This window comes from Leptonychotes weddellii, chromosome 10 (genome assembly GCF_054177405.1).
Source record: "Leptonychotes weddellii isolate Sample4059 chromosome 10, ASM5417740v2, whole genome shotgun sequence".
NCBI lineage: Eukaryota > Metazoa > Chordata > Mammalia > Carnivora > Phocidae > Leptonychotes > Leptonychotes weddellii.
The window spans coordinates 11,169,486-11,185,806 of record NC_138378.1 but is presented as its reverse complement, the minus strand read 5'-3'; the positions used below and the strand labels follow the sequence as shown (position 1 = coordinate 11,185,806).

The 16,321-nt window shown below is 40.3% G+C and overlaps 1 protein-coding gene and 1 non-coding gene across 10 annotated transcripts in view; one reads left to right on the top strand and one right to left on the bottom strand.

The window, feature by feature from the left end:
* STAU1 (staufen double-stranded RNA binding protein 1) overlaps positions 1-16,321 on the bottom strand; it is a 55,499-nt gene that overhangs the window by 30,240 nt on the left and 8,938 nt on the right. For 4 of the 9 annotated variants that reach the window (XM_081831927.1, XM_081831929.1, XM_081831926.1 and 1 more), the window contains exons 2-6: positions 14,727-14,797; positions 7,789-8,077; positions 5,651-5,775; positions 2,460-2,616; positions 357-495 (exon numbers count right to left, since the gene is read on the bottom strand). In XM_081831927.1, coding sequence (XP_081688053.1) covers positions 357-495; positions 2,460-2,616; positions 5,651-5,775; positions 7,789-7,993 — 626 coding nt within the window. In that variant the 5' untranslated portion in view covers positions 7,994-8,077; positions 14,727-14,797. Of the gene's footprint in view, positions 1-356; positions 496-2,459; positions 2,617-5,650; positions 5,776-7,788; positions 8,078-14,726; positions 14,798-16,321 lie in introns of those variants that run through there. The other 5 variants (XM_081831930.1, XM_081831931.1, XM_081831933.1 and 2 more) reach the window with 4 other exon arrangements.
* On the top strand, positions 12,148-12,325 carry LOC115938989 (U4atac minor spliceosomal RNA). The gene has a single exon (XR_004073959.1). It is a non-coding gene; the product is annotated as a U4atac minor spliceosomal RNA (small nuclear RNA).

Genomic DNA, 16,321 nt, shown 5'->3' with positions numbered 1-16,321 from the left:
TGAGAGAGAGACAGACAGAGACAGAGAGAGCACAAGCAGGGGGGAGGGAGAGGGAGAAGCAGACTCCCTGCTGAGCTGGGAGCCGGATGTGGGGCTCGATCCCAGGACCTGGGAATCATGACCTGAGCTGAAGGCAGACGCTTAACGACTGAGCCACCCAGGCGCCCCTAGCGACAAGAGTTAAAGAAGCATTAAGACATACTTCCAAAAGTACCAGCACAATTAAGACTGACTTCAACATTTGGCAAGCCTAAATATGACCAAATCATTATGTGCCCCACAATCTACAGATTTTATTCTTCCATGTCAAAAATGAGATATATTTTCACCTGTATTTAAAACAAACAGACACATACCTTGGGGGATAAGCACCTCCTCTCATGTTGTAGTTATAGGTGGACTGCATCCGAGAGTAAGGGTCGACAGGCTTATACATTGGTTTTTTTCCAAGTTTCATGCACAGTGCATTTAGTTCTACAGTAGGGGTTATGCTTTCTGCAACACATAATCAACACAGAGAACTGGTTGTTTTCTGACATGAGAATGACGGTCACTAAAATCAGAAAGAATAGCATGCTTTCTACTAACTGGATTCATAATGCATTTCATGAAAGGATATAAGTACTACATTGCTAGGCGTCAGGTCAGGAAATCCAAGAATCTGCTGTGATTTCTAGATATTAATACACAGTCAACAGCACAAAATACACCATAAGAGCTATTGTAACAACTAGCACAAGATGTTATCAGTGAAAGCCACACATTCCAGTTATTAGAAATCAGTTCCAATACACATCAAATTCCATGATTAAAAAAATCCCTGCGACTGTCCAAATCCTTTTACTGTTTGGGAATCCTTAGCCAGTATAACTCTGGCTGTACTGACTTGCTGGGCTATTGGCTTACACTTAGAAGTGTGTTGATGCACGCTATTTCATAGAATGATGCACTTACTAAGTACTAAGTGGATGTAAAGCACTGTGCTAAGGGATACAATTCTTGCCCCAGAGGATTCAAATAACACAAACACTCTCAAAGAACTACTATACAACAGGATGTGTGCTATAAGGAAAGGTGTGGAATCACTGAGGAGGAGGCAAGTAAATTGTATCTGGAGAAGTCAGATGAGGGCGGCAAAATATTCAGATATTTCCAATCTCAATATTTACATTGGGATTTGACCTGTGAGAATACTTGTTAGGAAAATTAGTTCTGTTTCCATATAAACAACAGCAAGTATAAGTTATCTCAGAATTATCAACTATAGAAAATACACACTGTTCATTTTCCAATTTTTTTCCCTCAGTTCATCCAGTTCATAAATTGTTAAAAACATGTAATGTAAAAGGAAAATCAGGCTGGAAAGAGCAGTGTCAATGCACAATCACATTTGAAAACAACACCTGCACATCAAACACAGAACAACACTAGCAATGGCAAAGGTCAACTTAAAGGCACACGAAAATCCACTTAAAAAGGCCTCTTTAGGCATTTTATGTACGTAGAGGAAAATAAAAAATGACTTGATTCTGTACTGTAACTGGTTCAACTAAATTTAGTGCATGAATCAAATCTATAAGAATATCTTTGGGTTTGCAAAATCAGAGGGTCACAGAAGTAACCAGCTTCTCTCTTCCTAACATGAGAATTTTATTTTTTTTATATGATTCATACAGTTGCATTTTAACATAAACTGAATCATCTTCAGAGCAGTTCTGACCCAGAAAATCTACCTGCAGTAGAGAATGAATCTGAAACAACACAGAGAAATTAAAAGCAACAAGAAAGGTGTAGCCGAGATCCCTCAGATTTCTTCCTGTGTACAAAGGGACTGGGATGGCTTCGTGTGTGATGACAGGTAACGTGGCTACAACTCCCACCCACCGTGGCAGGTCAGTGGTTCCCAAGCTTTTACCAGATGCTCTTCTCTATCAGTCTTCTCCCTTCTCCGTGGGTCCCTTGTTTGAAGAGATATTGTCTACTAATAGTATTTAAGTGATAAATATTTAAGTTATTTTCTCATTCTGTTTAAGGATCAGGAGACATGAAACTGACAATCAGCGTTTCTGATCAATGTGTTATAACTGGTATTTCCACACTGGGTTGAAGTGATCCCAGCTAAGGCCTACATTCTTGGCAATCTGTACCACCTTATCGAGGAACAAAAGGTATTTTCTCTAAGCTTTTCTGAAACCTTGGAAATTGTCTGGTGACAGCCCCCCCACCTCTCTGGACCTTCTTTGCAGATCCTCAGGAGTCACGGGACCAGAGATTGGGAACCCATGCTTCAGATTTAGAGTATGGTTAAGGATTCTGAAAAGGTAAGTGTTTGCCACTGGTAGTGTAGAAACTGTGCTTTCAAAATCAACAAGTTAGTTAAGAAAGAATTCATATACATACTGAATGGGTACCTCTAAACACACTTTTGAAAGGAACCTGTCTTGGCCCACGCATAATACCTGGATTCCTTCCTTCGCTACGAAAAGGGCGGACTATGGGTTTAGGAAATTTTGTTCCTTCCAAAGCTTTGGCAGCAGCTGTGTGCTGGGCTTTTTTAATACTAGTTCCTTCAGCTTCCCAGTGCTGATCTCCAAGTGTTAGCTGTACTGTAAACACCTACAAATGAAAATTGTGAGCTCTCAATTCATGATACCTGATGTTGACTATAGTATGTCACGTTGGACCTTGAACATTTTTTATGGCCATGGTTTAAAAGGCCTGATTATTATCTTGGCAATTTATCCCTTCACCCCCATTTTTTGTTGTTTCTATAAACACCAAAAGATACATATATCATTGACTAGCATTGAACAGCATTCTGTGACAAAACTATGCTTTGAAAAATGGGGGTAAGCATAGAGATTAAGAAAAGTTTTCCTGCATATATTAAATATTAGACGTTGATTTTTTGGAAGTCATCCAAATAGAAACTGTCTTCCAATTACTTCTCATGGAAGAAATATAGCAAACTTGATTTAGACACATAGTATCTCATATAAATTAAGACGTTCGTTTTGATGTTCTCATGCGTTTGTGGTCTCTTGTCTGAAAACACAATCCCAGGAGGACAAACACTTGAATAAATTTGGGAATGTCAGCCAGGCTCTAAAACGCTGCCTTCGACTTTGCTAAGATTACTCTATTATTCAGACACTCCCTCCACCTTCAGAAGAAAATCTGATCCACAGTAAGCAAAGATCAAGAAACGTTTCTGAACTCAAGGAGGCATCCAAAACAGCTAATTTTGTCCTCAGCAAATGCTGACAATGGCAAACCTCTTTATTCCTTCTTAAGTATAAAGGTAACCCAAATACACACTCCATTCTTAAAATTAGGTTATGTTAATCCTATCAGAACTGAATTAATACTCTGTCAAAAAATATGACCCATCATGTCACAGTGATTCTCTAACTTTGGTGCTCATCCAGGAAACTTGGTAAAATACACATGCCCATGGATTTTGACTGAGGAGCAAGAGGGGAGACCGGAGCAAGTGTATCTTTAATAAGCTCCCCTAGTGATTCTGACGCACTATGAAGTTTGAGACTCACTACTTTGGAATTTAGCAAAACCAAGTGGAGCTTTTATTTTTCTGCTTTTCTTTATCACAGGCTATCACTCTGTTTCATTACAAACAATGTACATGAGAAATACTGATGTGAATGCATCTACATCATCTGAAAATGTCCAGACCACAGAAATTTGGTGCCTAGAGGGATGGGTGTGCCTTGCCTTCACAGATGATTTTTCTTGTAGGTCTTAACTTCAGGATTCCCTCAGTACACAGCTTCCACTAAAGGGGAAAAATTAAGAAATCCTCACCCCACTGGAACCATTAGGGGGTCCCCTGAATTAATGCTGCAGTTCACAAGGGTACTCATTCAGCACCAACAGCACGGACTCAAAACAGTGGCTGGCCTGAGCAGCCAAACAGCAGGAGCCTACAGTGCTGTGCAATCCCCAACCTCCAGGGCATTTCATGATCCTTTCACGGAAAGACGCTGAAGGGGAAAAGCTAAAAAGCAAAGAGTTAATTTTATCAACAGTCTCGCCTTTCTCCAGCACTTCCCCCATCTGCGCTGTTGTGGCTCTGCTGCCTCCCACATGGAGGGTTGGTAGCGAGGTCAGAATCTAGGTTTTCACAGAATTCAAACCATACCACACCACCGACTTTTTAAAGAGTCTAACAGTCACTTAGGAGGGAATAACTTTTCCTCTTTGAATAACTTGAAGGTTAAAAAAAAAGGGGGCAGTTACAGATTGAACACACAGCCAAATGACCTACAGTACCACTGAAGTTTAAGTGAAAAAGTACGTGTTTCAAAAAATACCAAAAACAGTTAATAAAGGGAATCCCAAAGTTAAGGTCTGCAAAAAAAATCCCGCAGAAGAAACAGAACAGTTATAGAAAATCACTAATTGCCTTCCAAAAGTAAAGAAACATTTCAAATACGATCATGCTTTAGAATAAAACTAGCTTCACATGAGTAGAAATTTCTGTGTTTCTCAAATGCCTAATAATAATAGCTACCATTTCTGCAGCACTTAATAATCGCCAGGCATTGTGCTCCACACTTTAACATACAGTCTCTCATTTAATTCTCACAGTAGGCCTATTTGGGTAGGTCTTATCCCCATTTTAAAGAGGAGGAGACTGAGGTTCAAAAACAGCAGTAGCTTGCCCAAGGTCACACAGCTAGAAGAAGCTGAGATTTAAACCCACATCTGTCTCACACCAAAGGCGACTCACCTAACCACACTATGGTGCCTATTTAGGACTGTGGTCGATGTTGTTTTTAGTCAAATGAAAAGGGAAACTTGGTAGGTATATCATTCAAGGCTTGAGGTCTGCATGTCAAGAAAAGTGACGCATAAAGAGACCAATAACTCATCCTTAATAATATTATCTTTACTGCAAAGCTAGGATCAGAAATAGGAGACCCGATTCCTTCTCTCTGACACCATACCCTCTCTCACACTGCAGCTGCAAAGATAAAGCCAGATATGCACACATTTAAGTTCCAAGATTTACGTTAGCACAGATATCAAACGAGCTTCAAAGACTGAATTCCTGAGTAACAAATAGTAAAAATTTAAATTACAGTCAGTCTTCCATTCTCTAAGATATGGGGAAAGACAAGGATAAGTGAAATCAGAGACAATCCAAAGGACTCACTCTGAGACTAATTTCTACCCCTCATCTTCAAACCTTTTACCTGGATTGCTGACAAGTGGCAAAACGGATTTCCTGTTCCCCTCCTCTCCCTGCCCAGTCTAGGGTTCGTGCAAACAAGCAGGAAAGGAGCCCGAGGCAGGCTGTAGCCAGGAGGCCCAGAGCCTGGAAAACTCGCAGGAAGTCATTCACAGGTGCTTGGGAATTGTCTCTATTCAGAGTCCTAAACACAACCACACACTAATTGGAATTTTAAAAGCCATATATCCCAAAAAGAAGCATGTCTTTTCTTTGACCCATTCTGCAAGGATGAAGAGAAATGACTTGCCAAAAATCTATACTTTTGCATCTCTTGAAGACAGCCTCAGTGGTTGGGAAGTACGTATTCTGAACCACAGCACCACTTGGAGCAGCATAAAAAGACAGAAAACATTCCTGGTGGGTTAGAAATGCACAAGCAGTATGGACAATATTTACCTTACAGTGAGCTGGACCTTGCTCACGCAAAAGCTTATACTCAGGCTGAATCTTGTTGAAACGGGCTAACTCATTCACAAGACACATTGGGGTTTTCTCTTTGGGGTGTGCCATGCTAGAAGGAACTGAAAAATAACGTCAGAGCAATGAAGTCAACTAGCAGTATATAGGACTGCTGCTCTCCCGGGGATACGAGAAAAGAGGGAAAACGGAAGGTCTAAGGAGTCAGAGCAGCGGTGCCGCACAGCAGCAAACCACGCGGGGGCGCCCGCCTGAAGGCACGGCTGGGGTCCGCTCTGAGCCAGCCGAAGCCGGGGAGCCTAGGAGAGCGTGTCTTCCGAAGAGAGCGAACCGAGGTCAGGGGGATAACCAAACCACGGCAGCAAGCAAGACTTGAAATCAGATGAAGCACTGTTGTTACAGCCAACCGCGGGAATAACACGGAGGTCTTGTGAGCACAGACACACTGGTCACCACAACAGCCGTCAGCTGGACCCTGTCGGTTATTGCACAAAACTCAACGTGCCAATGCCATTTCTCAAACAACGACTGTCGTGTTCCACACGGCTAACTTCTCGTTCCTGGGGCATCCCCTAGTCTTATCTCCAGAGGTTGCCACCCTCAGACCTTATCTACTTCTGAGAATTATACAAGTAAAATAAAATGGCCTTGGCGGGCAGGGGTTTTACCAAGTCAGCAGGATGTGGATATAAGAACGCATTAGAAGAAAAAGCAGTAAATCCCAGAGGACTGAAACAGTCTGTGACATTTCCTTTGAAGATGGTCTCCAATGGCAAATGTGGGGAAAACTGAATCTGTTGGGTATTATGACAAGTCAAGATAGCTCTCCAGTGAGCCAGCCCAAGGAAGCCTAGAGGTAGGGTGACAGATGCCGTGCAGCTGAGAGGGGGATGAGCCAACACTCTAAGAACAGATTTATAAAGGAAATGAGAAATGAAGGAGGAAATGCAAGGGAAATTGTCAGGTACAAGGGGTTGAAAGAATCTGTTAGAAGGTGACTCTGCTATGGAGACACCCATGTTGGCACCCCATTTAATTGGTTTTGCCACTATGGGGAAGGGTTGGGAAGCAGAATATTATTTTCAGGATTGTTTATTTTTCAGCTGTTTCAAGTCTTTTCTCATCAATGAGCACATTTATTTGGAACTTTTTTTTTTTTTTTTTTTTAAGTAATCTCTACACCCAATGTGGGGCTCGAACTTACAACCCGGAGATCAAGGGTCGCATGTTCTTCACACTGAGCCAGCCACATGCCCCATCAACGAGTACATTTAGTTCATCTTTATTTTCCTAACAGTCAGATTTAAATGCTTCTGAACTTATTCCTCTTCAAAAATCTCTGCTTCTTTGTTCAATTTCTAATTGGTCCTCACTGTGATTTCTGAACTACCTCTGGAATCTCAATTTAAACTGACCTGTTCAAAATAAAAATTAACAAATGCCAACGCACTCTCCTGCTTTCCGGTAAATCTGGCTGCTCCCTTGCTTGGGATATAATCTTACAGACATCTAAAACAAGGGCTTACACATACAAGAATTCTTTGTCAGTTCTGGGAAATAATTTTAAAAGGAGAATTTTCCCATACAACAATACAAATCCAAAGTGGTATTTACTGTTCAATCCTTTCTGCTGGCTGCCACTTTATAATAAGCTAGGTTTTATAGTTTAGTTTTCAATTCCCTTTCTTACACTTTGAAATGGTCTGTCAACTCAGGCCTCCGACAACCCAGTATACAACCGAGTGTTTTACATCTGGAATAAAGAAGCATGGGTGTTAATACTGTCTTCTGGGACGCCTGGGCGGCTCAGTCGTTAAGCGTCTGCCTTCGGCTGAGGTCATGATCCCAGGGTCCTGGGATCAAGCCCCGCATCGGGCTCCCTGCTTAGCAGGGAGCCTGCTTCTCCTTCTCCCACTCCCCCTGCTTGTGTTCCTGCTTTCACTCTCTCTCTCTCTGTCAAATAAATAAATAAAATCTTTAAAAAAAAAAAAAAAAAAACTTTCTTCTGCTTCTTGAAGGTAATGTGAGAGCTCCCTACATCTGCAATCTACTTATCAGATCAAAAAACAGGCTAAGAAAACATTTGAAAAAGAAGACACTTGGATTCATACGCTTACCTGCAGCTGCACTGGTGGGTGTAAGAGATGCAGAGGGTAAAGCAGAGTTTTGAATAGGTCTACCTGCATTTTCAGAGGGCAGAGAGCTAGTAGTAGAAGGAATACTCATCAAAGGCTGGGAGAGAAGAGACTGGTTCTTGTTCAGTATTTGGCTCCCTGAGAGAGCAGCAGATGGGTTCTGAACTTGCACTTGAACTTGAGACATGGTCACTTTCAACAAAAGTGAACAACTGCAGGTAAACAGCTTTCAGTGCAGGTTAATTCAGTGCTATGAAGTCTAAAGTTCTACCTAAAAGTTGTAAGGGAAAGAAAATAAAAAGGTAAATTATAGAGGAGATATGTAATTGCCAATATTCAGTCAAAATCGGTGTCACCTACTCAAGAATGAAAATAGTCCCACTGAGCCTGTAGCTCCACCGATATATCAGAAGTGGGTTTCCCCTCGGTACGCAGTGAGGTTCCTGGCCTTATGACTTTCTGACACTGCTTTTAAATGACTTGCAATACCCGTCTGCTCTGCATGTTTATTTTATAAAGAGCATCAGTAGGGCTTAATGATATTCCTTGTTGAATATTAAGAATTACAAACTACAGCCTATATTCAAAATGGCCAATTAAAAAAAATAGGGAGAGGCCTTCCATACTATATGGATACAGTAAAGATTTCTGGCCTCAAAATTATCAGAAGCTGAAAGCACACTGGGTTCCTAAGACCATTAATGGGTGAATGTCAACACTGCTTCCACCGAAGGTGCTCAGACTGGCACCCTTACAGTTTTCCTTTAGGCTGACTGAAGAAACACAGGAATTTCTCACTTTTGCTGTTTCTTTTCCTTATGATGGTATAAGATCTTTTTCCTATGAGGTTTGTTGAGATGGTCTCATTTAGTTACAGACCCCAAACAAAACTTGCATCTACATCAATATACAGGATCCTCAGAAATTACTTGAATAGTAAAGAACATTCTATAGTGTTTGTACGATTAAAAGCAAAAGTGGAGAAGATAAAGAAGAGAGGAACAGATTTCAGATTGGTAATTTCACTGGTGTGGCTGGGGAGTGGAACCCGGGGAGCAGAGGAGACTATTTACCTCATCTTCTAAGTTCCAAAGACATTACTTCTAAATACATTTAAATTTTCTTCATAAGTCAAAAATAAGGACAGTTCTGCTTATGTTCAGAGTCATCCTTCAAAAAGCTGAAAATGTTTAACCAAGTCAAAAGTACTCCCAAAATAACCAAGAGCAACAAAGAGTAGAAAAAGCCAACCAAAACAGAAACCAGCAACAAATCAGAAGTTCTATTACAGAGTAATTGTTACTTAATTTTTTAAAAAGTCTCAGAGTAATTTTTAATTAAAGCTGGACCTTTAGAAAGAGATGAATGACCAGAGCAATTAAGTTACTTGAGAAGTTCTGGCACATTCTCTCTTGCTGAGAGCAAAAAGAACTGCAAAACTAAAAACAACAACCCAAACACCTCAGCTCAAACATGACTTTGGATACAGAAACATCCCCTTATTCACCAAAATCCCCCGTACTGCAGTTGTTCCTTGTTTTCTTTTGGAGTCGGAACAAAGGAACAGAGGAGATTCACTAAGACTAGGTAACTGTCCTGGTAGACAAGTTGCCAACATCAAGAAACAACTCCAGAACCATTCAGAAATCAGCTAGGACAGGGACGCCTGGGTGGCTCAGTCGGTTGAGCGTCTGCCTCCGGCTCAGGTCATGATCCCAGGGTCCTGGGATCGAGTCCCGCATCGGGCTCCCTGCTCTGCGGGGAGCCTGCTTCTCCCTCTGCCTCTCTGTCTCTCATGAATAAATAAAATCTTAAAAAAAAAAAAAAAAAGAAATCAGCTAGGACCTTGTTTCATTGTTTTGATTTCCTTCAGCTGAGAAATAGAAATATTTCTCTCTCAGTGCCCCTCAACCCCCCTGCACTCCCTTCTCCCCTCTCTTTCTAAACTCTGTCTTGAGGGCATTTTTCTACCAAAAAACAAAAAACTCACCTATAGTGTACTCACAACTTCACACCACCAACCACTAGTCACAGGTCAAAAACTATGCCAAAAACCAAGTGTCTAGACTCCAGAGCCTACGTGCACCCCAGAGGCAGCAACCCAATCCTGCCCTAGGTTGCTCTGAGGGTATGAGACTGAATGAATGAACTAAATTTAGAAAGGGTGGGGCCCAGAGATCTATTCTGGCCCGTGCTGAGCAGAGCAGGCCCACAGCCAGCAGGTCCGGTCACAGACTTAAATACAGATTTTCTACAAGCTGAAAAAGGGAACAAGTGGCCTTTAATTAAGACTGCCCCCAAAATGTTACCTTGAGTTCACCTGGAGCTGTGTCTCTGTAACTGGGAAACAAGTAGTTCAAAATTGCAAATAAAAATTTCCTAAAACCCGAATACGGCTGTACTCATCTACAAATTTCTAATGTCCACCGTGACCAATACCAAACAGCACCCATTAGCCCATGAACGCTCTTATGTGTCTCTAAGCCTGAAAAGAGAATTTAATGCAGTGGTTCTAAAGAGGGGACAAGTCAGTTCTTCGGAGTGGTCTGGATCCATTATTTGGCTGTCGCCCACTGGAGGATGGGAGGAGTTACTGGTATCTAATGCACAGAGGAGCCAAGGATGTTGTTTCGAGTACACATATACTAACCCACAAAATCTCACTAATAAGCAGCTTATATTCTTAAGAAAATCCCCTTTTTATCTCAAAAGGCTCTAAGAAATTGAGGCTAATATTTTACCCAAATAGACGCTCCTTTCCCAAAGAGAAGCCAGGCAGCTAACATAGTTATAAATGGGGTAAAATATATTATTTACCCACATAACTTGAACAAAAAATAAAGCTTTTCACTACTGCTATTTATAGAGTGCACAGCAGCATTCAGGGGAATCAGGGAATTCTGGAGATACCACTTCTGTACAGATTTGGCACCTGTTGCTCAACAGTACTACCCTGTCCTGAAGATGAAATCCTTCCATGAGATCGTGTCTTTTCTTCTGAGCCTATCTTTAAGGGTTACTTGATACCAGATAAGTTAGGGACTCCAAAGAGATTAAAATGATTTGTCAGTCTTCTTATAAATGAACAATATTTTACACACAGTAAAATTAGGTGGAAAACTGAAAACACAAAGACTTCAGCTTTCCTCAGCACTGAAAGCACCTTTAACTGTTAAGCCTGGGTCGTGCTATTTCCCTGTCTCCGGCCTCCAGCACAGACGAGAAGCCTCTGGTTTCTCTTATCTCAAGAGCTTTAGACACCAACTCAGGAAAACATGTTCACATCTTATTCTCAAATCCTTATATTTACGTAGCACATACAAGCACTAAAACACAAAGAGAGGTGATAGGATAGAGTTACGAATACCTTTTTTTTTTTTAAAGACTCCTAATTCCAAGTCCCAAATTTGGCTTGAGGACACAAAAATCTTCTCATAAAAACAGTCTCACCTTGGATGGCAGCTTCCATTTCACAAGTGTCACATACTTTTTAATGGGTTGTGGGAAGGGGAATATGGGCACATGAATTCTACAAAATTCTACAATTAAGGTATTTTCCATGCCCAGCATGGAGCCCAATGTGGGGCTCAAACTCATGACCCTGAGATCAAGACCTGAGATGAGATCGAGTCAGACACTTAACTACCCAGCGCCCCTAAGCATTTTTAAAAATTATACATAATGTGTTAAAAATTGATCAGGAACAGAGGTGTCTGGGTGGCTCGGTCGAATGAGTGTCCAACTCTTGATTTCAGCTCAGGTCGTGATCTCAGGGTCGTGAGATCAAACCCCAGGTGAGCTCCGTGCTGGGTGTGGAGCCTGCTTGGGATACTCTCTCTTCCTCTCCCCCTTCTCGCGCGTGCTCACTGTCTCTCTCTCTCTCCAGAAAAGAAAAAAAAAGTGAGGAGACACAAATGCAAATTCCTCACTCAGCAGTGATCTACCAAGACTAGGCCATACTGAGTGTACCATCTGAGTGATTTGTTTAATAAACAAAAAGGCAGATTCTTCTAGAAATAGTTTACAGAACTATCTGCAAGAGTGCTTAGTCTTATATTCACTTTCAACTAACAGATTGTTAAATCATTGTAATATGAAACAACTACTTCAGCAATTATGGAAAAACATTTTAATATCCAATTTGTAACTAGATTAATATATAACTTAAAATGAAGGTATACTTTTGTGTTCAACACATCATTCCCCTTTGCAGTAAGTGATGTTTCCAAACAAGATATGTTAGAAAGAAAAAGAGAAAAAGAAAAAAAGGAGAAGAGAAATCACCACAATTCTGAACAAGCTTAGATAGCCACAAACATTTTACCCAAAATCTCTACCCTCACCATCCTTTTCTTGGGGTTGCGCTACTGTCCAATGAATGCCTAGTGAGGGCAGGACTGCTAACGCCTGAACAAAGTCCTCCATCAAATCTTATGTAGTGTGGGTACACAGACACAAGAGCACTCCAGTTCCTTGCCAGGATAAAGCATCAGCTGTATGAACAGCAATTTCAGGATAGTATATTCATTCCACATTCAACAAAAACTTATCAAGCATCTACTACATGTGAAACCTTATACGGCATATTGTACATTCTCAAGTGCTAGAAAAAATCTATTTGTTAAACTTTTCCTCAAAGACACAAAAAGAGATCTTTAAGCAACCAACTGTAAATCTATTAGTTCTCTAGGTTTTGAGAGGCTCCACTCTCAGAGAAACTTTGTCAACAACAATAAAAAAGCTAAGGAATAAACCATTTTCCTACAATAGCCTTGAAATACACCTAAAATGCCCACACCATTCCTTTACATTCAACAGTTATTTCTAAGATCCTTTCTGGACACATCTTTCTGGTTGCAATGTGGTTTTATGTTTTCTACAAATAAACTCACCCCACCCCCACAACCACCACCACATCTTCCTACCTTCACCCCCTACCAGCACCCACCATCGTGGCTCTGATCCCCAGAACAGCACTTCATTGACTCCAAACATTATCTAAACACTCGTAGGCAGGGCAGCCGCAAATACAGAAACATGGCAATCACTATACTCCTACATAACCATTTCCAAATAACAACGGCAATGTCAAGCAAATAATATCCAACAGCAGGCCCAAATATCAAATTACCCAATAAAAGGTTCTTTAAAAGAAATATGACCAAACTACTTAAGACAGAGGGGAAAACAAAACAAAAAGACCACTATGTACTTGGTGCTCAAAAGAAAGACAGGACAAGTAGCCCTGAGGAGGCATAATCACTTGTAAGACAATAAAATCAGCCAAAAATAATGCCTGGAAACAACCCAGGCTGTGCAAGATCTTTGCATCCAAGTGACTGAATGTGGCCCCTGTCTCACACTTGGCTCAGTGCCAAGTGGGCAATGGAGGATTTTCTTTCCACACAAATGTAACCACTGGGTGGTCCATTTAAAGAAACACTTCTTAAAAGAGAATTCATTATTAATTGTTCATCCTGGAAAGACCATCATACCAAACTGTACACTTAAGTGAAAAAAACTTTACCTCTGCAGCCTAACGAACTGCAAACCTTACTTTCTTTTCTAGCTTTGCAACCTTATCAAGCTTCCCTCTTCTATTCCCTAGGAGCAACTCTTAAAAATAACTAAAGTCAAACACATATTATTTTTTGCAAACATGGAAGTGTTTTTAAAATCTAGACTTACAAGAACATGGAGAAATGTCTTAAACCAACCAAAATGAGTGACTATTCATGATTTGCTGGAGATTTTTCAGAGTAGCACTGTGTAACCTATTCTTAAGTAAGAAGGGGCTTCGTTCAACATAACAGTTAACTGGCTTTTCCTTTCAGAAAAGGGAAATTGTACTCTGTAACTATGTGCCATCTACCTAGAAACACGACTGCATTTACCATCATCTTCATGCAAAACAGACTAGAGCCAAGACCCAGTTTCTAAGAAACCAGCCTTGCTGCTAAGTAGCAACCAACAATGTTAAATCAGATCAAACTTCTGAGTTGTGGCTTTCAGTTCCACTCCCAAATAAGACAGCAATTATCCATCCAATTCTTGGCAATCCACTGCCCGATGCCTCAGTTTCCCCAGAACACCCTGTAACAGGATATTCGGCAAAGCCTCAGCTTCAGCAATCAGAGGGCGAAAATAATGAAGAAATCCTGAGGCATGGTATGGTTAACAGTTTAGTCCTTGGAAAAGAAAAGCATTAAATAAACCCAGTGTAAATCCATTCATTGAGCCTGGTACAACTTCTCTGATTTCCTTATGCTTCAATTTCCTTATTCCCAAAGAAAGCTGGGTTTGACTTGTCCACTAATCACTACCTCAGTGATGTTATGATGCTGTGCTTTCAGCTCTCAGAGGGAAACTGCTAAAATACAAGGCAGCACTGACAGATGCAGTGCATTTTGCAGTGCCTTGATATAAAACTGTAAAATCCTCAACTCTTACAAAACTTTTGGTCTAGATGACCACAAGCAGCCAGCAGTAAATGGAACTTGATTCATAACCCTATCTCATGACAGAAAACAATGTTGGATTATTTCCACAAGTTTGAAAATCAAGTTTTACATAAACAATCTGAGAAATCAAAGGCAATCTACAAAACCTGCTATGAGCAAGATACTTACCAACCGAGTTATGTCTAATGACAACTTCAGTGGCCAATTTTCACGTCTCGACATTTAAAGTACACGGCAGTGCTGGCTAAAGGGTTTTATATTCTTGCCAACAATCTTCCCTGCATTTACTTTCTAATTAAATCTCAAGAGTAAAAAGAAATTCAGACTGCATACAATTTCTTCTTTTTCTCTAACATTACAGACAGAAGTAAAAGTCATTTTCCACACAAGCCATTCAAGAATTCAAAAATATTACAGTTTATGAACAGGCCTGAAATTAGAGAGCCAAATTATGTGTACCTTAAAAAGAGGTGCTCCGGGAATAATGCTGTTTTGGTTCAGTTCTGAGAGGTTATGTGATTAGGAAACTCCTAGAAAATAAGAAACAATAATAATTTACCAGAGTAGACCATTTCTGACAATCAAGATATATGTTGCTCAAGTTTTGGGGAAACCTAAAATTTATAAGGAGGAAAGTTTCTGAAAACATAATGGCATGGCCTGAAGCAGCACACTGTAGAATCCACAAAAGCCACAACTGCCTGGGAGCTGGGCAGAGTACTTTGTGGAGACATGACCATAAGAGAGAGAGGAGTACTTCGAAACTAATTTTAAAGAAAGAAACTGGGCATCATATACTGTCTGATCACACAAGTGTGGTTTTTAAACTTACGGGGTTTTTCCCCCTTTTAACTACCGGCTAAATATTTTATTTATAAATGTCCTTACCATATGCTTGGTCATGCAAATACAACTGCATGGGAAAATTTACAAAAACACAAGTTGCACATAAACATTCTTATATTAAATTGCAAAATACAAAAAGCACATTACCTCTAGTAAATCCAAACCATAATCATTCTTTAGAACTGGATTTCAGGCGACATAAGAGTTTAATTCTCAAACTCTCAGATCTGATTTATCTAGAGGTATCTTCCTTTTTAAAGGGTAGTACAGGTGATCCTTGAACAACGCGAGGGTTAGGGGTGCCGACCCCCCCACCCCACACAGTCGAAAATCCACGTGTAACTTTTCACTCCCCAAAGACTTCATCACTTATAGCCTAGCTGGTAACCGGAAGCCTCACCGATAACATAAACAGTTGATTAACACATATTTTAGGTTACATGTATTATATACTGTATTCTTCCAATAAAGCTAGAGAAAAGAAAATATTAACATAGTCATAAAGAGAAAATACATATATAATACTGTACTGCATTTATAAAAGAAATCCGCATATAAATGGACACATGCAGTTCAAACCCGCATTGTTCACAGGTCAACTGTAGTCAGTAACAAAGACGATTCCTTACCTTGAGATTGAGATGCCTTTTGCATTTTTACAACATAATTTCACTCATTTCAATTTCTCACTGCTACTGTGACTTAACAGAAGATAAAAGTAGCTGTTCACTGTCCAAATAATTTCAGAAATAAAACAATAAAGTCTAATTTGTTTTACGGTATTTTAAACAACTCAAGTCCTTTTCGTAAATAGTATGTTATACTACTAACAAACTTTCCAATCTAGAGGCCTGTTGCTCCATAATCTCACAAGACTAGCATGAATGGAAACTGGAAAGGCCTCTGAGCAGCCCAAAGACATTTCTAAGACTGCCTAGGAGAGCTCATGCCTTCTACTCCGGGGGGGCTTCCCTCAATTCAAGTCCATCTGTGCTCAACAATTACGGTGTAGTTTTGGGTATCTACGTTTTTTTAGCCCAACCCAGAAATGTAAAAAATTAGAATAAAAAAAAATACATAAAAAAATAAATAAATATGTTGAGTGAAATAAGTCAAACAGAGAAAGACATGTATCATATGATCTCACTGATATGAGGAATTCTTAATTGTAGGAAACAAACTGAGGGTTGCTGGAGTGGGGGGTGGGG